At 36.7% G+C, this 26,084-nt stretch overlaps 1 protein-coding gene across 2 annotated transcripts in view; it reads right to left on the reverse strand.

Moving 5' to 3' along the window:
• The window catches only part of grb2a (growth factor receptor-bound protein 2a), a 35,487-nt gene that overhangs the window by 6,300 nt on the left and 3,103 nt on the right, over nucleotides 1-26,084 (reverse strand). For both annotated transcript variants that reach the window (XR_006159633.1, XM_042755054.1), the window contains exon 2: nucleotides 22,052-22,292. Coding sequence is in view for 1 of the 2 variants with exons in the window: in XM_042755054.1 (XP_042610988.1) it covers nucleotides 22,052-22,129 (78 nt within the window). In the remaining variant the exon portion in view is untranslated. The remainder of the gene's footprint in view (nucleotides 1-22,051; nucleotides 22,293-26,084) is intronic.

Genomic DNA, 26,084 nt, shown 5'->3' on the forward strand with positions numbered 1-26,084 from the left:
GTGTTTAAAACCCAAGGCCTTGCTCTATAAATAGCATACAGGAAATATCCTTCATTTCAACTTTAAGCCACACATAACATCCTGTATACATAAGACTTCTCTGGCACTAATGAGAAATACATTGCACACAGTCTGTTCTGTGGAACTGCAAAACTGAACCAGATGGATTGCGCAAAAACATGTGGGCAATTAGCATCATTCCTGATGGCCAGGATTTTATGTCTCTTTCATAACTGAAGTACAATGCTGTACCCACAATGATACCATCTGTAGTAATGATGACTATCACCATCAAATAAAAAAAATGAAGAAAGGAGTACATTACTGCACTGTGTACAATCTCAGAGGTGAAGGGCCAAAACAGATGAAGTGGACAAATATGAAAAAGCATCACTTTATGTGATTACTTTTGACTCAAAGACACTCTCTCAGTCTTGCTTAAGTCAAGTATGTTATGACACATCCATCTAAGATAAATGGGAATCCTATCCTATAGCCTGGAACGTTCTCACAACTCTGAAAGATGGTCTCCCCATCCCTTTTCTCTCTGTAAACAACCATTCATCTGCTCTCACTCCCACCACGCCATGGCGCCTCTTTTCTCTGCCTTCAAGAAAAATAGAGTGACATTATAAACAAGCCAAGATGTCAAATTCCAAATATAAAAAGAGGGAAAGTAGGTCTTGATAACTTCTAGAAGGGAGAAATTAATACAGCTAATCTCAGTTACATGTGGTGTCTTATACACCTAACGAGCTGACATTAGGAGTAACTTCTTAAAATGGTAGGATTAATCTGTGTTCCAAATGGGCACATACTGTCTGTAATCAATCTGTGGGGGCCAGAATTCTTGCTGGTTGGTAGGGGATCAAATACTTATTTCACTCACTTAAATTCAAATCAATTTCTAACCTTTATATAAGTAGTTTTTTTTTTCTGGATTTTTCGGTTGATATTCTGTCTCTATCCGTTAAAATAAACCTACCATAAAATTGACAGACCCTTCATTTCTTTTTAAGTGGGCAAACTTACAAAATCAGCAGGGGATCAAATAAATATTTCCCCCACTGTATATATATTCTATTTGCAGAGGAGGACAGTAGTGAAGTATTTTTACTCTCCTTTAAAAGTACTTTTGAAGTGTCTGTACCTTATCAGAGTGTTATTCTTTAGAAAACTTTACTTCACAACATTCAAAAGCATAATATTGTTCTTTTTGCTGTACTGTGTTTCATAAATATAATTTAACACTTAATTACATTAGAAATCTTTTACTTTCTTTCTTTTACTCAAGTAAAAGTAATTCAAACAAAGATTTACTTGAGTACAAGAAAGTTCTACATTTTTAATGTTCTTAAGTATTAAAGATAAAACAAACAACTTTTATTTATGAAATGTAGTGAAGTTAAAAGTATGACATTATGCTTTGGAATGTAGTGAAGTAAAGTTTTCCAAAGAAGAACACTCTGATAAACTACACATACTTTTTACTCGAGTATAGTAAAAACACATAACTACATCCCAAACCTAAAAATGTTTTGTCAAAAAAGCCGGTATTGTCCATTAAAAAAAGAACTGACTGCCATGCATTATTCTCAACATATAACACCATAAGAAAACAAAAAAACATTCTTCAAAAAAACCGAAATTGTCCACTCCAAATTTGTTTTACTGCAGATGCCGACAAGTGTCCTCGGTGTTTGTTAACAGAAGCTGACAAGTCCACTTTAGCGAATCAGCGGGCTGTATTCAGGTCAGGTGAGAAAGCTGCTTTCAATTTGAGAATACGTGCTAGCTGAGAGGATTTTTGTCAAAGCTGACTAAAAGTGATCAAAGGATGGATAATTTTGACGAACTTAATGAACCTGTGATATCTTCTTCAGGGCGTAAAGGAAAATAAAAGCTGAAACTTTTTCACAGAACCTTGCAAGCAAAGGCAGCACAATGGTGAGGGAAAAGCTCTGTGTATTGCGTATAATCACATCCATACAGTCTATGATCACATAGGGCTGGGTATTGTTCAAAATCTTTCAATCCGGTGCCAATTTCGATCAGTTTCGAGACTTTTAATATGTAATATATATATATATATATATATATATATATATATATATATTTTTCCCCCCCTCTTGTCATCTTGGTGAATAGAAATCAAACTTTGTATGCAGTAACAAACAGAGAGAAAGGTATTGTTTTATGCTTTTTTCCCCCTCTTGTCATCTTGGAAAATAAGAGCAATCTGAGTTTTAGGAAATCTCTATGTGGGCTCAGTGAAGAATTTGCATATGCAAAATTTGCCCCAATTTTGTGTCTTTCCAGTAAAACCCCTTGCAGTGGTTGGATGAAAACTGGTATTAAACATAAAACACAGAATCAGAGCTTTGTTCAAGAAAATAATAATAATAATATAGCAGTGATGCCAAAACCAAGTCCAAATTCTAAACCCAGTTTTGTGGTTCAGAGATGTCAGCCGGCCCCAATCCTCAACCACTAAATCCCTATTCAGAGGAAATCATATAGCAGCAGCCTGCTTTCCCACAGCAAAGCACTGTTGCTAGGCAGAAAGCACACAGCAACAGAAAGAAAGTGGGAACAAGATTCAAACCATAGCAAAATACTAAAACACTTTAGATACTGATGGCGCATTTGTGCCCATGAGTACAGTAAGTTGACCTAATTAGGTCCAACATGATAAAAAATTAAATAAAAATTCTGCCATGTTATAAGGCAAAATATTTTTGTTACCATTGACATGGGTCACTCTGTGTCAAATCAACCATATTTCAGAAACTTCCCTGGATCAATTATTTTTAGCACGTTCAGTGAAAAGGATTTAGTCTGTATATTATAGCACGCTACATGAACCTTTTTTCATATAAACTGGAAAAAATACAAAACTAGAGCAAAACTAAAACTGAAATAAGACATTAGTAATAAATGGTATAGTGAACAAATGAAATAATCATAACTAAGGCCCCGTTTACATTGGTGTGTGGTACTGCGCATGTGAGCTCATCCGTCCGCGCTCATCTGCGGTTGAGTATAATTTTGAAAGCAGTGCAGACGCGGCTGTGCGCGAGACAGAAAGGAACACTGAATGTGAAGTGTACCCGGGTCTTAAGTTCGGCCATCCTACCCACACGTGACTGACCACTTGCTCGCACCAACAGGAGGAGGAGGGGTCAGGGTTACTCTCTACACTGCACTCAGCCTGATGGATTCCTACTCTTTCAGTCTTTGAGGAGACATGGAAAACAGTCATACCGCAGGAACGGTATAATGGAAAATATTAGTGGTTGTGAAACCGTGACATTTTCAAATTGCGGTATACCTTGAAACCGGTAATCGGCCCATGCCTACTAACAGCGCATTGTTTGTGATAAATATGAACATGGATTGACACTAAAATTTAGTAATTACACCATAAATGCATTTAATTAAACTCTACTGTGTTTCACAGTCAACACATAGGCTATGGCTTTTTGGCTAGGTTTAAAGGAAAAGAGCACTTTTTAGATAAACAAGGCAATTGAGGACACTCATGGAGGTAAAACAAAGTTCTATATGAACCGCAGGATTGCTTGCAATAAAGATTCAAATGCAAAAGAAAAGGCAGTAGAGCTGTTTCTGTCAGTGAAAAGTAGTTTAAATGTTTTGCCACTTGCTTGAGCAGCTTAATATATAAATCTAAAAATAAAAAAACATTCAATTATGTGTTTCTTATATTTATTGTGTTTAAACACATCTATGAAAGATTGTATTACTGTGCTGTGTAAAAAAGAATCACAATGCTGAAAAAGCATTTTCAGTAACAATGTTTGGATTTGAAATCAAAATAATGGATAAATGTTGTGTTTGTAGTAAACAGCCACAGATCAGTTGCAGACTCCTGTGTGAAAGCACAGTCAGTGCTGCTTCTGCACCGCTTACATGGACTGCATGGACTACATACGCACTGTAAACGGAGTATGTGTGAACCTGGGGTAAAAGGCTGCCTCACATACAGCTCACGAAATCAGGCTTGTGTAAGCTATTGGTCATACATTAGAATATCATCAAAAAGTTGATTTATTTCTCTAATTCCATTCAAAAAGTGAAACTTGTATATTATATTCATTCATTACACACAGACTGATATATTTCAGATGTTTATTTCTTTTAATTTTGATGATTATAACTGACAACTAAGGAAAATCCCAAATTCAGTATCTCAGAAAATTTGAATAATGTGAAAAGGTTCGATATTGAAGGCACCTGGTGCCACACTCTAATCAGCTAATTAACTCAAAACACCTGCAAAGGCCTTTAAATGGTCTCTCAGTCTAGTTCTTTAAAGTTTAGGCTACACAATCATGGGGAAGACTGCTGACTTGACAGTTGTCCAAAAGATGATCATTGACACCTTGCACAAGGAGGGCAAGACACAAAAGGTCATTGCAAAAGAGCCTGGCTGTTCACAGAGCTCTGTGTCCAAGCACATTAATAGAGAGGCGAAGGGAAGGAAAAGATAGGGATAACCGCACCCTGGAGAGGATTGTGAAACAAAACTCATTCAAAAATGTGGGGGAGATTCACAAAGAATGGACTGCAGCTGGAGTCAGTGCTTCAATAACCACTACGCACAGACGTATGCAAGACATGGGTTTCAGCTGTCACATTCCTTGTGTCAAGCCACTCTTGAACAACAGACAGCGTCAGAATGGGCTAAAGACAAAAAGAACTGGACTGCTGCTGAGTGGTCCAAATTTATGTTCTCTGAGTGAAAGTAAATTTTACATTTCCTTTGGAAATCAGGGTCCCAGAGTCTGGAGGAAGAGAGGAGAGGCACACAATCCACGTTGCTTGAGGTCCAGTGTAAAGGTTCCACAGTCAGTGATGGTTTGGGGTGCCATGTCATCTGCTGGTATTGGTCCACTGTGTTTTCTGAGGTCCAAGGTCAATGCAGCCGTATACCAGGAAGTTTTAGAGCACTTCATGCTTGCTGCTGCCCAACTTTATGGAGATGCAGATTTCATTTTCCAACAGGACTTGGCAACTGCACACAGTGCCAAAGCTACCAGTCCCTGGTTTAAGGACCATGGTATCCCTGTTCTTAATTGGCCAGCAAACTCACCTGACCTCAACCCCATAGAAAATCTATGGGGTATTGTGAAGAGGAAGATGCGATATACCAGACCCAAGAATGCAGAAGAGCTGAAGGCCACTATCAGAGCAACCTGGGCTCTCATAACACCTGAGCAGTGCCACAGACTGATCGACTCCATGCCACGCCGCATTGCTGCAGTAATTCAGGCAAAAGGAGTCCCAACTAAGCATTGAGTGCTGTACATGCTCATACTTCTCATGTTCATACTTTTCAGTTGGCCAAGATTTCTAAAAATCCTTTCTTTGTATTGGTCTTAAGTAATATTCAAATTTTCTGAGATACTGAATTTGGGATTTTCCTTAGTTGTCAGTTATAATCATCAAAATTAAAAGAAATAAACATTTGAAATATATCAGTCTGTGTGTAATGAATGAATATAATATACAAGTTTCACTTTTTGAATGGAATTAGTGAAATAAATAAACTTTTTGATGATATTCTAATTATATGACCAGCACCTGTAGGTGAGATATATATTTTTTGAAAAATTTCTAAAAAATGCCCCCCTCCACCTCTCAAATTAAAACATCCCCTCTCACAAGAGTCACCTAAGAGGGGAATTCATTTTCAAAAATGAAATTCAGGCCTTGAATAAAAGTCTAAAAATCTTGATAAGATCAACACTATAAATAATTCTACATGATAAAAAAGAAGGCTTTAAAAAGATCAGTATCAGTGATCGTATCAGCAGATACTGCTTTCTGTGTTCAGCGATCGGCCTCAAAAATCCTGATCAGAGCATCCCTAATATGGACAAAGACAAAACCATATGGAACAGGTTCACTTTATAAATACATTAACTTCTACAACGTCACACCTACACACCACTATACAGTTCATTAAAGGACACGGCTCACATGTGCAGTCTTTATTCCTATTGTTACTTGCTGCATTTGCATAAAATCACCACCAGTTGCTGTTGTTCATGTTATTGACTCTCAGTGAAACTGAATAACTTCTGGTTGTTGCTGTCATGTCATGCCCGGTTAAAACACAGCATAAACCTGGAGGTGTTGACAAAACTCATGCAGAGAGAGAAAGAGAGCGCAAGGCCTCTGACCACATCTGTCAACCAGCTTGCTCTTAACATTGACAAGCTCTGTCCATAAAAACAGAAGACAATTCATACTGACACACACACACACACACACACACACACACACAACAAGTCTCCACTGCATTACATTTGTAGTCTCATTTTTCAATGGGATTTACTTATAATTGCAACACTTATACAAACACTTCTTTTTATTTATTATTATTTTTTTGTACTGTGGTAAAGTAGGAAAACCAGATACCTTAATTCAACTTGTCAAAACAAGTACCAATTTTTTTTTTTTTTTAGTAAACGTCAGTCAACACAAGTTATTCAACTAATTAGCTATTTATAGTCATGCTGTGCATTAGTACAGAAATAACTTGCAGGATTCAGTTATGTTTTCTCACAGTTTGTGCTTGTTAGGCAAGGTAAGGCATGTCAGGTGAATTTAAATATTAGTTTCTGAAGCACACAATCCCTTGCTCATGTGGAAGATAGAATTTGCTCTTCCAGCTTTTTACAACCAGTGTCAATTGCTTTGGAAAATTGGAAGAAAACATTAGAAAAGAGAGAGAGTTCTGTCCTGCCCGTTTCTACCAGCCTTCTCAAAGCGGGATTTATCTTGTTGGGAAATATAATTAAACTTGAAGAACTTGGACCATGTTCAAGTACTTTGTATTGTTTAAATTTTAAATTGCTTAAATTTTAATGCACAATAAATTTTAATCACATCAAAAGTGTAATTTGTGGAATGTAAATTATGTGTCTGAATAATATATAATATAATTCATTTAACCTAAAATGAAACCAAACAAAATATATTACTAAATAAATTAGCTCATGTAAACATCACATTATTACTTATTCCGTCTAGAACAAATAATGACAAACAAGCAACAGAGAATGCATTGCAAAACAGAGAAAGACTATATAAAGTAGAGCCCGACTGATATGGGTTTTTTGGGGGCTGATACTGATATTAGGGAGCAAAAAAGACCGATACCGATATATCGGCTGATATTCTTTATGTGCAGGCTATACTATAGTACAATATAGTCAAAAGTATGGACACACTTCCCATTTGTGTGTCCAAACTTTTACCTGGTACTGTATATAGATAATTGCAATGATAACTCAGATGTGGTGATCAAACACTTATAATGATGTGACATAGGCCTATGTTGTGAAGGCAGGGTATTTAACAATTTAACAATAAACTTTACTATTCAAAATGAGTCTGACATCAGTGCACTTAACAGTAAACTTAATTTCACTTATTATAAATAAATTAAATAACACAAATAGAACAATACATATATAACCTGAATTAAGAAATTAAACAAGGTAACTGTGTAGGGCAAGCAGGGACAGGTTTATGCAGGAAGCACAGCTTTTTCAAATGTAAACATCTGAAATGAATAAATAATAATAATGCATAATATTTTTTCACAAACACTGTGTTGTGTATTTTCTGGTAATCAAATGAACATGCAGAACATTCGTATTTTAATCGCAGTTTAGGCCCAATCCCAATTCTACCCCTTAGTCCTTCCCCCTGTCTCGATTCTTTTTTGGTTGGAGCGGTAGGGTAAGGGTGAAGGACCAGATAGCCCTTCAAACTAAGATTTTTTGGTACCACACTTCAAATGAAGGGGTATGAATTATCTCAGCATAAACCAATAACAGCGGCAACATGGCTGCCCGAGCAAACAAAAAGAAACATAAATGTAAGCATTTTTGGCATTAATAAAGATTTTAACGAAAAGTAATCATTTGTATTATGTTACATTCAATCGTGAGTTCATATTTACAGTCATATTACTCAAAGAAATGTTTGCAAAAAATTGCTAAAGTTTGCTAATGTCATATCATTACAGACTGCACGATAGTGCCACAACATATTTTCATGTCTAATGAGGGTAATAACCACCATAGACATTGAGAAGGGGTTGTACCCCCAATAATTAGAAATCGCTAAACCCTTTTCTCAAACATTGCCAATTTGAGAGAGAGAGAGAAAGAGAGAGAGAGATGAAAGTTGCGTGTATGCACATCTGTGTGTTTCTCTTTTTAGAGTGATTTTACTTCAGAAACAGCGATTTTATCCTCTCATTGCTGGAAAATATAATCTAGTGATTCAGTATTTAAACTGTTATTAACAAAAGTCGTGGGGCAGTGTTGACAAGTTTGTTTGCTCCTGGATGTGTGAGCTGTACAATATCTGATGTGTGTGTGTGAGTGTGTGTGTGTGTGTCAGTAAGCAGTGCATTAATGTAGAACGGTAATTAAAGGCTCTAATGCACACCAGAACATCGGTATAGGTGTGTGTATTGTAGGAGCTAGTCGACGTATGATGACGTGTGACATATAGTAGTGGTGTCCCAATTCTTAGGGGAATATTTTCACCCCTACCCCATGACACTCTGTTTCAAGGGACAAGGGGAAGGAGTAGGCAGAGGGGTAGGGGAAGGGGTATGAAATAGAACTGGGATTAGGCCTTAATATTCACAGACACAGTCTATAAGCTGGCCTGTTTTTTATTTATTCATCAAAAATGAGACAAATTCCATGAAATTACACGTTATACAGTAAATTAAATTTTTATGACTGGATTCCATGATTCCATCTATGTTTTCTGCATCACGGAAATCACAGGGCACTACTAATGTAGCAAACGAATATAATAAGCTCATTGTGAGAATAAAAGATGGGGACATTGATGTTTATTTAATTAGCATTGAGTCTCTCCAACTTGGTGACAACATAGCATTAAATCACCATTTAACAGATGCAAGCCACCACCTCACTGCTGTCTATTGGACTACAGAAAGATACTAACTTTACAATCTTCTATGTTACTGACCGTCCTGAGCCAACTATGCTGACACTGTTTCTGCACCGCAACTGGACACAACAAAGTGACTTTTGAAAATCATTTGAACTTTGTGTCAGCACATCATAAATAGAATGAGGCATCAGTTTACTGCATCCAGTGTACACAACATCATTGATTATAATGGGTTCTATTCTGTACCGGACGCGAGCAGTGCAGCACCACAAAATACAATAGAATTCTATCCTGCGAAAAAAAAAAAAAAAAAAAAAAAAAACCAGCCTAAACTTAGCTGGTTTAAGTTGGAAGTAGCTGGTCTCCCAGCTTGGTCAAGCTGGTTTTAGCTTGTCTCCCAGCCTGACCAGCTAAGACCAGCCTGACCTGCTAAGGAAGTGGTCAAAACCCCTCTCAAACCCGCCTGCTGACCAGCTTTGACCAGCAAAGATCAGGCTGGATGACCAGCTAAAACAAGTCAACCAGCTTAGCCTTTTTTTCAGCAGCGAAATTCAATAAGATTTCATGTGTCCTTTAACCACCCTCCACTGACTATACACTGACTTCATTTAACCAACTATGATAATACAAAAGTCATGGTTTTGGATAGTGCTTTGTAATCTGTATTCACATTAGATTTTCTAAGTGACAGTTTGTTCGCAAATGAGAAAAAGCCACTCAGATCGCACAGTAAATCTGCTCAAAGATCGTTAATACACATTGAAAACTAATATTGCCATGCCATTTTCAACACGAAACCTGGTAATAACGTTAGAAATTCTTAATATAAAATCCAACAATTCCAATTTATGTACATTTTTCCATTGTATTGCCAAAGGCAGGAAAAGTGCATTTATTCCTCAATCACAATAGATCCATTATTGAAACTCGGTTGAAAGTTTGATCATGGCACATTTGGTAACACAAACAGTACAAATGGCTTGTGAAAAAACACACATTGGCTGTATGACACGTTCATGTAAGCAGAATATCGCTGTGGAGAGATCGCTAAACTCCAGCACAGTTTTCATATCATCAGCCCTTGTTACGCCATCAGTGAGTGTGTACAGGGTTGCCAGATTGCACAAATTAAATAAAACACAGGGAAGAAAGTGTATCCTTAAAGGAGAAAAGCTCTGTTTTGGCATGAACACTAGTGAAGACTTGTTAGCAATCCAAGATAATGCAAATGCCAAATGAAAAACACGTTTTCAGGATAAATAACGAGCCGGCCAATATCATGATGATTATTTTTAATTAATTAAGAATGGTGGATATCGTTATCGATATAAAAAATAAGATTAATCTTGCAGCCCTAATTGTAATGTGACGATCAAATATAGGTGCAGGTGGGTAGCGGGTGGATAATCTGAAGAAGCGGACTCGGGTGAAGTATGAGCTCATTTGTGCATCTTTACACTCCACTGACCTGGGTCGCCAGTAGCAAACAATGGAGCACACTCTGCTGGACAAACTAAGTAATTAAACCATTCAGAAGCATTTAACCTGTGTTATTATTTCTGTAAAAAAAAAATTATATTGGCAACATATTCGATGATACCGATATATCGGTGACAGGCTCATACTGGCTGATAATATCGGCAAAAACAATATATCAATCGGGCATAATCATGTCTTTGACAAATGTGTTCATCATGTTTATCTCATGCATCATACTGGCTTCTAGCGTGGCTTATTCTATCAGAAATTAAAGTCTGAATCAGTTGTTTCCTAAAATTTGCTTTTATTTTTGAATGAGTGAGTACTTTTTTTATCTCAAGTATAGCATAAAGCTGTTATGTTTTTGTTACTTAAATTTAAAATGAAAAATACAAAATGAGATTAAATGTGTTAAAGGGGCCATGAAATGAGAAACCAAATTTGCCTTGATCCTTTGGAATATAAGAGGTCTTTGTACCATTAAAACGTCATGCAAGTTTCATAGCTTAAGACGTCCTCCCCATTATAAATGAGCCATTTATTTAATCAAGCTCTAAATACAGCTCGTTCTGGATCCATGGTAAGAAGTGACGTCACGGTGCGAAGTGACGTTCCAACCATTTGCATATGACCGCCTCCAGCACAAGACAACTACGCTCATTTCGTATCGTTGTCGCGCCACGCGCCTCACAAGTGTTCAGTCGACGGACAGCGAGTGGGTCTGTGTACAGGAAAATTACAATGCCACGCAGATGTGCTCAAACATATAAGGTTTCATCATTGCAAGAGCCATCGCTTCGAATGAATCACCCGCTACTAAACAGTTATGCTCAATCCACAAATGTTCTGGCTGGGGGTGTTAATAATTGATCCATAGGCACTGTCGTTAGCCAATCATAACAATGGGCGTTAACACTGAACTCTTAAAGGGGAAACAACCCAAAAACAGACTGTTTGAATCAAAGGATGAGAAACAGGGTGGAAAAATGTCATAATTCACTACATTTTAAAAGTTTAACAAAAAAAAAAAAAAAAAAAAAAACTATAGTAATACTATAATTGCACCTAGGGGACCATAATAATAAAATAAAAAAACCCATGTCATGACCCCTTTAAAAAAAATCTACACATCACTACATGGCTATTTAATTTTTATAAGGGTAATTTTACAGAATTTCCCCCCAAAACACTACTGTTAACATATTTGGGGTCAAATAAGATGTTTTTAATATTTTTAAAGGAGGCCTCTTATGCTCACCAAAGCTGCATTTATTTAACCAAAAATAAAGCAAAACTGTTATAAAATTCAATGCATTTAATTTAATGCATCCTTTAATATATATAAGCATATAAATACATAGTAGACTATATCTTACTGACCCCAAACTTTTGAATGAGACTGTAATATAACATTACTTACACTGTTACATCTTATAAGGTTTTGGTCACACTGCACACCCAATCTGGCTAATGTAGGCCATTACAATTTTTCTAGGAAATATGGTCCAATGTGCCTAAAGCACTTTTGAAAGACAAATGAAGCATAATTGCTCATGAGACAAAAATGGAAAATGAAGCATAGAGGCAGGGGGTGAGATTTTTCAATATCTTGTAATTCTTATTAAGTGATAATCATAGTAGCCTACTAAACGAACAATACAGGCAAACCCTATTAGGCTAATAATGTCCACTAAATCCAAAAGTTTTAAACACATGTCTGGCATGTACCCTTTCCAGCGGGCCGACTTAGCTTCATATTTGTAATAAACAGATTATTGTTGTGTTCAGGGGCAATGGAGAGCTGCTATGGTTGGAAAGAATGTAATCACCTTCAGCAGCTGAGACTAGGTTAAAACTCAACATGACTATTATTAGTGGAGATTTCAATCAAAAATTTTTCCACACTGAAAAGGCTGATTAATGTTTGATGCATTTTGATGAATCTGTGTGTTGCATCTTACTCCTTTGTAAATATGGCATCAGCCATGATATTACAAGTCCAAGCATCCCCTGAAGGCCAAACAGCTCATCACAGGCTGACACGCTCCAGACACGCATCTACAGAAGGCTGTAGAGGATGTGTTAAATGCAGTCTGGTTCTGTGAGTCATGGAGGTTCAAAGACAAGATCTTAACTGTAGTTAAATGAATGCAACAGATGGAAAGATGTGTCACCAAAGCAGTCATCAAGTGCTTTAAATGCATGTGTCTATGTTATGCATAATCACCATGTGTGAATTTTCAAAGAAAGAAACTATAGATAGTTAGCAGGTTAAATATCTAGACCTGTCTGCAATCCAAGTCCTGCAGTGTGAAATGTGTCTTGACTAGAAATGAGATCAGCAGAGACAGTTGTTGTAGTGTGAAAAGAACAGCAATCTGATGACCTTGAAAGTCATACAGTGTGTGGGCAGTATTAGGCATCGTGAAGTTAAGACATCAGTGATGTCAACCCAAATGCCTGCTCTCAAGCACTGAATCAGTGAATCGTGGGCTAGCGAAGGTAATATGCCAGAAGAGTCCAATGAACCCAACATTTTCTTAAATGCATAATTTATACTGAAACCCTAAAAATTGCACACCTTGCATTTTGCTTTCTTGATAGTCTCCAATATAATTTTATCAACCAGGTGTTTTGGCTGCAAGTGCAACTATAAAAAAAGAATATAGGTGCAGTTATAGTTTACAGACAGAAGAATTTCTAGTCACGTCTCAAGCACAACTGCAAATTCTCAAGACTGGAAGCAGAGAGAACCTTTTAGTGGCATTCTGCCTTGTGCCAGAGGCACTTTTGGATGTCAGTGAGAGTGATGCTAAAAATACTGAAAATACATTGTTTCTATGGCTTATGTCAAAGCACTGCAGACTTGCACTACAAACAGAAGAGTCCAGCCTGGATAATAAAGTGTCTATGAACTGTTTAAAGGAATAATTATCCAAAAATGAAAATCCTGTCGCTATTTACACTGTTTATGCTGTTGTCATTATAAAGAAATGAATTTACTGATATATTAAAACATATTACTAAACATATTAGCTCATGTGAATATCACATTATTACTTATTATTTACTAAAATAATTACAACAAGCACCAGAGAATGCAGTAAAAACAGATAAAGACTGTATGTGACAGGGATACATCACCGACACAGCCACCTCCATCATCACCATCACCTGTTCCCAATCACCAGAGTACTGATCACCTTCACCTGCATCCAGTTATCCTTCCCAGTATAAAGCTATGGAGACAGATTAGTCTCAAATATAATTCACGCAAAAAACACGATTCACACATGCGTAAACAATTTCACATGCATGAAACCTAATTCACGTACACACACAAAAAAAAATATATATTAACAAAAAGCAATTCACATGCGCAAAATAAAATTATATATTCATAAAATACATTTCACAAATGCAAAACACAATTCGTATATATACAACTGTGCACAAAAACCTTTGAATGTTTAAAATGTAGAGTGTCTGAATGTACAAATCGTCATTTACTACGAATCCACTCGGATTTGTGTGTGTGTGTGTTTTTGAGACTTTCCTGGCAGACCTCTCTTCCCACGTGGGTCTGTCGTACTCTTTAGCCAATCAGATGCGAGCTTACCATTCAACCAATCATATCATAAGCCACTGAGAGTGCATTCAAGGAGCACGATTCTGCGCACCTTTTGCGCAATATGGATTAATTAGAACGGAAATTAAGCCTTTACATCAGTAATCCCATAGACAGTAAAAGAAATGGACACAGCGACCCAATTGGAACTCAATGGAGACAAGTGAAGCCCATTTTTAGCGATTTTTAGAACTTCCGTTTCTGACGTGCAGACTCAAACTAAGCTTGATGACGTCAGCAACCTGTCTGACAGATGTAAATCTTCTAGTAGCTGCGCGTGCAAACTGCCATCGTTAATCTTGCAGAGACGGCGAGCTTGAGCGGGGAGGTTCTTTGGCGTGAGTGAGCAGGAGTAAGTATTCTGATTAATTATTTTGTATAGTATTTTAAAATGTAACGCCAGGGCATCTATGGGCTTCTCTCTTGACGTCTCCCGATTGCCTGCAAGCTTCTGAATGCACTCTCAGTGGCTTATGATATGATTGGTTGAATGGTAAGCTCGCATCTGATTGGCTAAAGAGTACGACAGACCCACGTGGGAAGAGAGCTCTGACAGGAAAACACAAACAAATCCGAATCCGACAAATCCAAGTGGATTCGTAGTAAATGACGATTTGTACATTCGGACACTCGTACATTTTAAACATTCAAAGGTTTTTGTGCACAGTTGTATACTACGAATTGTGTTTTGCATTTTGAAATGTATTTTATGAATATATAATTTTATTTTGTGCATGTGAATTGCTTTTTGTGAATATAAATATTTTTTTCACGCACGTGAATTTTTTTTTGTGTGTACGTGAATTAGGTTTCATGCATGTGAAATTGTTTACGCATGTGTGAATCGTGTTTTTTGCGTGAATTATATTTGAGACTAATCTGTCTCCATATAAAGCCACCTGCACTTCAATACTTTGGTGTCCGGTTTACTGTTCATGACACTAAACAGCACCAGTCTCTTGTGTGCTAACCTGTTTCTATTTTACCTCCAGAAACTCTGATGATCCTCTTGTGGTTTTCCCTTGTTGTCTCCCCAGTCTCCAGGATCCCAACTCCATACTCTGAATCCACGATCCAATATCCAATATCTGGAAGTCTCTCTGGACTGTTGCCACTGGCATCATTCTTACCTGCCATTCACTCTGAATTAAGACTGTTCAATAAACTCTGTTATTTTACTAACCTCCCGTCTCTACCCTGGTTTGTGACAGAAGACCTTTAAAACGACTCTCCTATGGATCCCCGGTCTCCCGCTCCTGCTGACCTTCTGCAGGAGCTGGTCAACACTCTCCGTGCCTCTCTCACGCCGGCATCCAACCCTCAATCTGCCTCTGCCAGTCCCATGACTATGCCTGCTTCATATGCAGGGGAACCAACTGGATGTGGCGGCTTTCTTCTACAAGTGGCATTCTACATCGAGATGCAACTGCAGAAATTCCCTACCGAGCGCTCCAAGGTAGCATTCCTGATTTCTTTCCTGTCTGGTCGTGCTTTGTCATGGGCGAAGGCCATAGGGAATGCCAATAGTGTCATAATTCTTACGAAGCTTTCACTAACCACTTCAAAGAAGTATTTGACTACACTGTTCAGTTCAGAACTCTGGCGGCGGCAGGAATGGATGGGATGGAGTTCTATTCACATTTTTTTTTTTTTTTAGGAGAAAATCCTGGAAAGGTCTCAAAATAAAACGCCTAAAAAAAGACCAAAAAATGATGGCAATACTCGCAGAGATGTTTAGTGAAAAGTGATTTTACAGTGCTCGAGGTGAAACTATATACAAAGTTAGAAAGAAAACATTGTACAAAAGAACAAAAACAGATAAATAATATATACACGCAAACTTTGTAGGGAATTGCTCACAGTACCAGTTGCTCGCTCGCCAGGTAAACTGACCAATGCATACTGGTTTGGGGCTTTCTTTTATAGCCCAAGCCCTGCCCCCTCAGATTAAACTAGTGACCAAATAAAGAGGCAAGTATAAAAGGGTATGTACATATTTACAATAGCACATGAATATAAATATAACATCCTCTCAATGTTCACATGTATTCACACTTTAAAATAAATGAATATATACAAAAAGAACAAACAACAACGCAACATTTCTTATTTCCCTTTTAGGACAAACAATGGACGAGTCGGCTTCCGTAACTCTGGCACAAGTGTGCCACACTAGTCCTCAAAAGTAAAACCATCACGTTTCGATTGCCCACAAGTGGCTGGTCCCAGTGTAGGTCATAAACCCCGCCCTCTCCATGTAATCTAATGGGACATGGGACAAACTAAATAATTACATTTTCACTTTAAATATTTTGTTTTCAAACATGGTTTATGTCATTTGATGTAGATTTTATCGCACTGATGTTAGTTAGGGTGTTCGTTTTTAAAATAAGTTTGGTTTTAGATAGTTATGTGATGCTATAAAAATGAGTGTGACGTCATGATTGGCAACTGAGGCTCCAACAGACTTTTTCGGGATCTTCAGGAAGAGATTGGAGTTGTATTTACCTTATTTTAACGCAAGCCTCTTTTATGAAAAATCAGCAGACAAAAATTGGACCAGTCAGGCTTATTTAAAAAAGGGTCAGGGGCATGTGTTTTTGATTGACTCTGGGGGAGTGTGCTCCACTTCGCTCTGTACTGCTCAGACTCTGGTCCGGAGTTTGCTACTGCGCAGACTCTGGTCCCGAATCAGCGCAATATGGCCACGCGCTATTGGGAGAATGGCGGCTTCACTTTTCTTCAATGGAACTGAATGAAGGTGCGTCGTCCAAGGAGAGCAACGCGAAATACCGCTACACGGATGCAAACAAACATTGAACATGGGTAAGTATTTACAACAGGAAACAAAACCAAAAGAATACAAAGAACAACTTCAAAATGTGTGTGTGTGTGTGTGTGGTTATGTGCAGCGTGGATCATTGTTGAAGATGAAGTGGATATGTCTGCGTGTATGTGAAACCAGTATTAGACATGTGCAGGTATTCGGTAATGCGATATATCGCGATAATGAACATGCACGATATTGTTATCTTGGGCACTTCAAAATATCGAGAATAGTTATTTATTATAAATTATGCAGAATTTTGAATGCATTTAAAAAAAATCGTTTCCCATCAACTGGTCACAATATGCACAACACCACTATATGCTGCGTCACAGATGCATGTGCAATCTGATGTAAACTAGCACAGATAAGAAGCTCATGGCGGAGCATGTGAGATGTGCTCTGAATGAAAGCACATTCACTCTGATAGCAGAAGGCCTACTACAAAATGCCCTAGATATTGTTTGAAAGTGTTTTGATTCTTTATTGTTTGTTCACACTTTACATTAGGGCTTCAGTAGTTAATTCATTAGTTAACATAAACTGCCAATGGAAAAAAAAAACTTCTTAACATTCATTAATCTTGGATAATTCCAATATTTAATAACACGTTGTTAAAATCAAAAGTTGCAACTGTTATTTAATGAGTTAACATGAACTTGTTTTTTTTTTTTTTAACAAAGATTAATAACTTCTGTAGCAAATATAGCTATTGTGAATGTTAATGCATTAATTATCGTTAACTAATGAGATCTTATTGTAAAGTAATACCTATTGGTCTTTATAATTCTTTTGCACTTTAATCTGTGTAAACTTTTTAACTATACATTTTGTGTGTGTGTGTGTATTGCTTTATTGTTTTTAAATGTTCAGGTATTTATATAAAGCATTAGCAATTAATCGCAACATGAAAATTTGATACTGGCATATCCCTTACCAGTGTGCTAATGGCCTGTGTGTGCACCAACATCGCCTCAGCAGGGAATTACAGAGGAGGAGTGAGGTAAGACGTGGTGTGTATGTGCTGCGCTAACCGACAGGGACAGTTCATTTTGTCAGAGGTGGGCATTATTTTTTAAGAATTCAGTGGTCTGTCATCAATTATTCCCTACACATTCAGTTGAGACTGCAAATTCACAACTCTGCTGGTAAAATATAGATTCTTTTGCCTTGGCACTGTAGCTTCCATAAATTGCTCAGTAAAAATGGCTGAAATCCTGAGATACTATCAAATCCCATCATTGCTTTATGTCTGTCCCAGGATTTAAAAGTGTTTTTGGAAAATTATAATAATAGTTATAATATTATTGCACTTTATTTATTTAGTTTTTTTTTTAAATAAAATAATAAACTAAATAATAATGTGTGATAATATTAATAAAAATAAAAGGTAGGCCTGGTATTAAATACAAATACAATTATTTTATAACAAACTTAAAAATAAAATGCTGATATTTACTACTACTTTCTTTGTTTGCCTCTTTAAGAAAAATAGCTTTATGTATTCCCAATTGTAAGTCGCTTTGGATAAAATCATCTAAAAATAAAAAAATTAAAAAATTTCATCATTTTCAAACTTTGGCAGGTTGCCGGCAAGTAAGTATACGCGCTTCCGGATTTAGCGCTGCTGCTGATTGATAAGCGTCATTGAATTAATGTTACAGTTTTGCATTGAGCTTTGAAAATGGCATGGGATAGCCTAGATTTATGCGTTCAGTTTGAAAAGAAATCTTATATAGTACAGTTTGTTGATTTAAATAGTAATTGTGTATTAACAGCTTTCAACCACGTCGGTACGAAAATGCGCTGTCAGAACTTATTTATATAGCACAGTATTTTTTATTTTGATCGCGCAAGCTGACCTGCGGACCACTTTTGTGCACCCCTGATTATATATTTTTCCCTTTTGAGCTAACTGCTTTCATTGTACAGTAGTAGCAAGTAAATGAATGACCAGTAAATTATTCAAAATGGGCGCTTTGTTTTTCACTGAGAAAATAAAATACAGATTTGAAGGAAAGGAAGAGAGAGGGATATATGTGAGCCGGGAGGAATCCTCTTATTTTGCAGGTGACACGTTCTTTGATGCAACTCCTAAGAGTGCAAAATCAAATCCCATGAAACTAGGAAAGTAGGGCGAAAAAATATGCAAATATGTCAGACATCCAGCAAAAACTTTTAACGCTGCCCTCGGGGGAAGTGTGGGGGATGCACCAAAATCACAAGAGACCCTGAAAAAAGACAAGTTCCCTGGAGTCAGAGGTTCAAAACAGAACCCAAGCGAGAAGATCAAATCCTATCCTACAGTCGGGAGGCTGATACAGTAATTAGCCAGGATTTCTAGGCCAATCTAACAGAGTCTTGGGGCTTGGAGATATTCTCAACATATTAGAAGCAAATGCTGTTATCCTATGGGATATGTTTAGGCTGTTATTCTCTCTTTTCAATGAAGATGATTCTCAGTTTGTCACAACTCACAGAGAACAGCAAAATGTGGACATTCCTCTCGACATGATTCAGGTTTCCAATTCTGTTACTTCAACTATGTAAGTTTGGTAACATAATATTGTAAATTTATTACATATAAAATACCACTTATTCAAACAACCTTTCGTATCACTATGGCATATTATTTCAGTGAATTAATGGCTAATTATAATCATGATCTTACTAGTTATAAAATGTTGTAGAGTCTTTGGCTATTTATAAGAAAAAAATGCATACAAGTAAGTAGTTCTATACATGTGTTTTAAGGATAAAAATCTAGACATGTCTCAAAATAAAACACCTAAATAATAACTGATGGACCGTTTAATTATTTAAAAATAATGCACACCCGAGGTGGCCTCCTGTCGTGGAAACATTACCTCCTTGGGTGTGCATTATTTTTTAATAATTCAATGGCCTGTGATCAATTATTTCTTACACAGTTTGCAACTGAAACTGCAAATTTACAACTCTGCTGGTAAAATATAGTATTTTGCCTTGGAATTGTATTTCCTATAAATTGCTCAGAAAAAAAAAAGCTGAAATCCTGAGATACTATCAAATCCCATCATTGCTTTTTGTCTGTCCCAGGATTTGAAATTATCTTGTGTAGGCACTTGGAAGAAAAATACTAAGACCAACGCTCCTGAGCTTCTACTTTCTGAATGGGGTAAAGTCAATGCAGAATAGGCAACAACCAGAGACAAAGGTCTGACATCCCTCTCTTTACACTCCTGCAATTTTTAATATGATAAATTGCAATTATGACATATGATAAGAAAAGTTGGTAGTGTCTCTGAGAGTAATCCCACAAATGAACAAACAATTTTTGCCAAGAGACTTAGACTTAATTTAGATTTAGAAGATGATAAAATATGCATTTCATGACCTCATAGCTCAATGGTTTCTTTAAAGAGATGGTCCTTCATTGACCCTCTGCTGGAGTTAAACTTGGCCCAGTATCCCTATCCCTTCAATTGCATGCCAAATACTTAAACAAACTTGAAGTAAAATGGGGGTGAAGGGCAGTGCGCGATCATATTCAAGTTGGTAGAATGCAGAAGCACCGAGTACTTATGTACGCTGCTGATTAAAAGTTGTCTAGAACATTGAGAATGATGTGCAGCTTTGAAGCCTTGCATTTTGCTGGATGAAAGGTCCAGGGGGCAAGAATAGCTGATCCATGACCTAAATTAAATTACTGCAGGATGGCAAGCGGTCCTGAATCCAGTCCAAAATCTTTTGGATGGAGCTGAACCCTTCAGGGGTGGCTGATTGGGGGGAGTCTGAGTTTCTAGGGTGACTGACCTTGGATCAGAAGCAAGATGAGTTTTTTAATGTCTCCAAAAGATGTGCTCAACATAGCTACATTTATTCAATCAAAAATACAGTAAAATAGGAATATTGTAAAATATTATTGTCATTTAAAATAACTGTTTTTTCATTTTAATATATTTTAAGATATAATTTACTTCTATGATGACTAAGCTGACTTTTCAACAGCTGTTACTCCAGTCTTCCGTGTCACAAGATCTTTCATAAATCATTCTTATATGCTGATTTGGGGCTTAAATAGAATTTCTTATTATTATAAGAGATGAAATGGCTTAATATGTGCTATTTTATATTTTTGTGGAAACTAGAAACTGTCATAATGTCTTCAGGATTCTTTGATAATTAAAAGTTCAAAAGAACAATGTCACTTTTCATCAGTTTAATGCAGTCTTAATGAATAAAAGTATTAATTTATTTAAAAAAAAAAAAGAAATCTTACTGAACCCAAAATTTTAACATATGCTACTTGCAGGTAAGGAGGTCTGTATAATATCAAGAGAAAGCATTCTTATACATATTAATGGAAGTTGTTCTATACATGTGTTTTAAGGATAAAAATGTCTCAAAATAAAACACCTAAATAGGCACAAAACTCCCATCTTTGCTCACAGGTGCCATGTTTCCAGCCAATCATCTGAACCTAAATGTCACGTGACAAATCACTCTAGAGCCGCACTAAAATTACATCAAGTCCATTCCGTGCCTTATTGGGGGAGGGGCGGGGGGTGTTGTACTTTCCCCGGCAACCAATGAATATAATGAACTATGTGCTATTTACACTTTTTGTAAGGCATAACTTATCAAGCTGTAAAAATATCAGAGCCTAAATAAAATATTTTATGGCCTCAAAGCTAACACAAAAAAACCTTCATTTCAAATTATTTAACATTTGTTCAGTTTAAAGCAGATAAACAAGGTTACTTGACATCCAATTTCACAATCCCAACTGCTATGTACACTATATTATTGTATAGTTCTAATCTGCTAAATGGTACTGTAAGGCATAAAGATTAAGATATTAAAATATCATAAACACTGACATCAGGATTTTCTGTAAAGCTGCACTGAAACAATGTGTACTGTGAAAAGTGACACAAATAAAACTGACTTGTCATCACTGCACATCCAGACATTATAAAATCAATGCTATATATTTCTGACACTGATTAAAGTTAATACTTAAAATTTAAAGTCTGTATAAACCAGTAATTGGAACAGGACAAACAGATAAACTAGATATTTCTGTAGACATCAAGTTCCTCATAGCTTGTTTATACAGAAAGACAGGAATGAAGAATGCAGCAGTAATAAATGCCTCTTACCTTTAAAATCTCTCCTCGCTTGAAACTTAATTCATCATCTGCAGTAGCTTTGAAATCGTATTTAGCTATTGCCTCCATGGCATGGGCTGTGTGGATGTGAGGCAGATATAAAGCCCCAGGAGGAAGTGCTTCTATAGGCAGAATATAACAGCCCTGACTGATCTGATTCAGTCTCCTAATATCTGTCCTTGTCACTGCTGACCGTGGAGTGACAGATCTTCCTTATCTGGGTGCTGACAACCTGCAGACATACATAAAGATTTGAAGCAAATGTAGTTATCTATAGACGAAGCATCAGGCATATGATTTTTCTTCTCCCTTTTAATCAGATCTGGTATGAAGCAGCTTTCCAATGTATGCAAATATAAAGGGAACAGAATAACTGGGTCGAGCTGACGTTTTCTTGCAACCGACTATGAGCCAATAAGAGGAATCAGATGTAATGTGGGGTGTCTTGGGTGATACTGGATGCTGGTGAAAGCTTGAGTCATCCAGACCTGACACACTGGTTGAAATACTGAAGTCAAAACAAATGGCTTATACATGTTAACTAATTACAATTACAAACAAATTATTCGTTCCTGAGTGAGATGCGTCATTGCAGACATTCATGTCAAGATCAGGTTGCTTTTCTACGCTAGTGGATGAGGTTTTGATTCATACCAGTGATTCGAATCAGTTGAATCGACTCACTAAGAAGATTCATTTAGATTCGCTCACTGATTCATCCAGAGGCCTTTTCAGTGCGAGAGTTTCCGAATCGTTAAAAACTCATCTACAAATCTACTAAGAAGCTCTAGTGAGAGAGTTTTACTCCTTAACTGAGAACAAAACAGATCATTCAACATTACTAACCGAACGACCGACATGCTCCTTCTCATTTAGTCGGCCAGATCCTTATTATCGAAAAAATGTCCAATTACTTCAAATCCAGATCGTTCGCGAATTGTAATCTACAAATCGATCGTTCAGTAATCCACCGAGTCTCGTTCAGTAAAGGAACGTATTCGTTCAAACGATCTAACCAGTGAAAATGCTCCCTCCATAACCCACACTCGAATGTTATTTGCTCCTGCTTATAATCCATCTGATGACAGAAAATAACACCAATGGAATTATGCGCCTATTTCGACGAACAAAATACGAATCAGTGCATGGGACTGAACGAGAACGATTATGGAAAGCCATTTTAACATTTAATCTACAAACCGTACTAGTATCTATTTTCATTCTATTAGTACTTATTTTTTTTTATTTTTTATCTTTTCCATTAAGTACTAGTACTTATACATTAGCTACTAGTGCTTATTCTTTAGATACTAGTGTTTATTCTTTAGGTACTAGTGCCTTTTGTAAAGTTACTTAGTTACTTAGTTCTTATTTGTTAGATACTAGTACTTATTCCAATAGTGACTAGTATTTAATTATACTCTTCTTGTTAAGAAAAAATAGAACTAGTACTTATTTTTTATTTACTAGCAACATTTTAGACCAAAGATATCATGAATTTTATAGATGCTAGTACCTTTTAAATTTGCATTTCTGCACAGTATGGTAATCATATGTTGAATATTAATGAGCCAGCAACATATAGGAGAGAGATTAGACAGGAAATGAAAACAAGGAGACGGATGTACTTTTTTTGAGGAAACCACGTAGAAGAAAAAAAAAACAATAATTTGTACACAAGCACATAGAAAACATTTTTTGTCAGTTTTGTAAACATAGTAGCCTAATGTGTTTGTTGGTCATTGTACAAGTGACCTCTGGTGGCAGGATGGAGATAAGACACCAATTTTATTATCTATTATTTTCCTCTTTTTCCTCCAGTAAAAACAATAAATTTCATATCACGGCTGCACATTAACTTTTTTGCATATAGCACTGGTAATACAGACATACAAGGTTTTTACATTCATTTTCTGTACAGGGCACACAAAATCCAAACCTTATGGTTTTCAGACAAACCTAATAAAAAAAAAAAAGATTTGCTGTACTTGCAAAAAAAAAAAAAAAAAATTTTGCCAAACTTTTATTTCTACAAGATTTTGCGTGGCATGTAAACACAATAATCCGCTTTCTGCTTATTGAAGTGCACATGTGTGATACGTGAAAGGAACGCATCATTAGTGCAGATTTAAGCGCATCTAGACAGCAAAAGTTTTGCAGTAAAGAAAGAAGTAAATATATCACAAAAGCAGACTCTTTCATGACTCAGAAAATGATAAAAGTGTTCTCATCTCATGCAGCAGAAGTAGAAGTGGTTCAGTCAAAACGCTGATATATAACTGCTTTTCAGACAGGACCACTTTGGCAAGTTACTTGAGCTTATTGAACACAATTTATCTTTGGTGGTATGGTTGTTTTTGGGGGTTCTTGCTCCCAAATTAATCGAACATTCAAGAGCTTAAACATTAATAAGGATAATCGCCTTAAGAACGTGCAAGTAAACACGCTCACTGATGATGACTGAAGACATTCAGCTTTTGCTGTATTGTAGATGTAGCCTAGTAGCTGAATAACATGCAGATAACAAGACAATAAATAATGATTGCGACAATATGGTTTTATCTTTGTTCTTCAAGCCATCTTGGGTATTTTTATAAGAATAAAGTATATTTAAAATGCAATGCTAATCGACATAGCCTTTATCACTGTATACAATAATATAAAGTAGCATGATTTCTGCCTCATTCTGTTTAATGAAACCATGTCAGATCACAAAAATACGTTATTTCAAAGACTTGACTGATGTTGTGTAGTGAATTTGGACTAAAACATATCATTATACTTTTGCTGGTTAACAGGTTTGTAATATTTCCTTGTGTTTTCATGATAACCAATTAGTAAGATAGGCTAACCTACAAAGCCAGTTAACCCTACTTAACAATCAAATTAATTCAGCATATTAATGTTTTGTATTACCATGTGGACGCTGATTGGACGGTGGAGAGGCACTCAATGTTTATGTAATGTAGGGGTGCTCTGATTAATCGGCTACTGATCACTATCGGCCGATAATCACATTGGGATGTTTTATCGACAGTCTCAAGAAAGGCAGATCTAAAAAAAAAAAATCTCAAGCTGATGACGCGCAGCTCATGAGAAGTTCGGCATGACATGCAGTGGCACCGTCTCAGTCCGGCGTGGGTAAAATAATTATAATGCTGAAGGTGAGGTACAATTCATATTTCTTCATTAAATAACATATAAAGTAGTTTGAAAACCTTCTGTAAGATATAATTTCACAAACAACGTGAGTGAATCTCTGCTCGCTCTCTCTTTCTCTCTCAAAATGCGCAAATGGCTTAAAATCACATTGCGTCTGCACTATAAGCCAGCTGCACACTGTACAGTCAACACAGGAATTGTCACTTGCACAATCGAGGCAGTGTCGCATTGTCACTAAAGTTTATAAATTGCATTTATTTTAAATTCTTGCCAGTGTTTAACCACTGAGCACTCGCGCTCTACTGGATAACGCGTGCTCATGCACACTCGCTGCGCACACACATGGTTTACACATTGTTTTGCAGTGCCTATGTGGTGCGTATTTTTTCCCTGCTCATCTTAACAGATTAAAATGTTCACACTGCACACAGTTGCGGTCCAGCAGTGCGTTCCAGGAGTAGTGCGTCTGGAGTGGTGCAGAGATTGTTCTGCTGCCCGAGTCTACTTTTGCTGCAATGCAAGCGCTGAATTAAAGTAACAGTGCATTGTTTGTGGTAAATATGAACATGGATTGACACGAAAATGCATATAATTAAACTCTACTGTGTTTCACAGTCAACACATAGGCTATGGCTTTTTGGCTTAGGTTTATGGAGGTAGGAGGTAGGAAAACATAGTTCTTTATGAACCGCAGGATTCCTTGTAATAAAGAAAAGTTAGTAGAGCTGACTGTTTCTGTCAGTGAAAAGTAGTTTAAAATGTTTTGCCACTTGTTTGAGCAACTTAATATATAAATCTAGAAGTAAATGCAAAAGTAAAAAACATTGAATTATGTGTTTCTTATATTTATTGTGTTTTAACA

The sequence above is a fragment of the Cyprinus carpio genome, unplaced genomic scaffold (genome assembly GCF_018340385.1).
Source record: "Cyprinus carpio isolate SPL01 unplaced genomic scaffold, ASM1834038v1 S000006629, whole genome shotgun sequence".
Classification (NCBI taxonomy): Eukaryota; Metazoa; Chordata; class Actinopteri; order Cypriniformes; family Cyprinidae; genus Cyprinus; species Cyprinus carpio.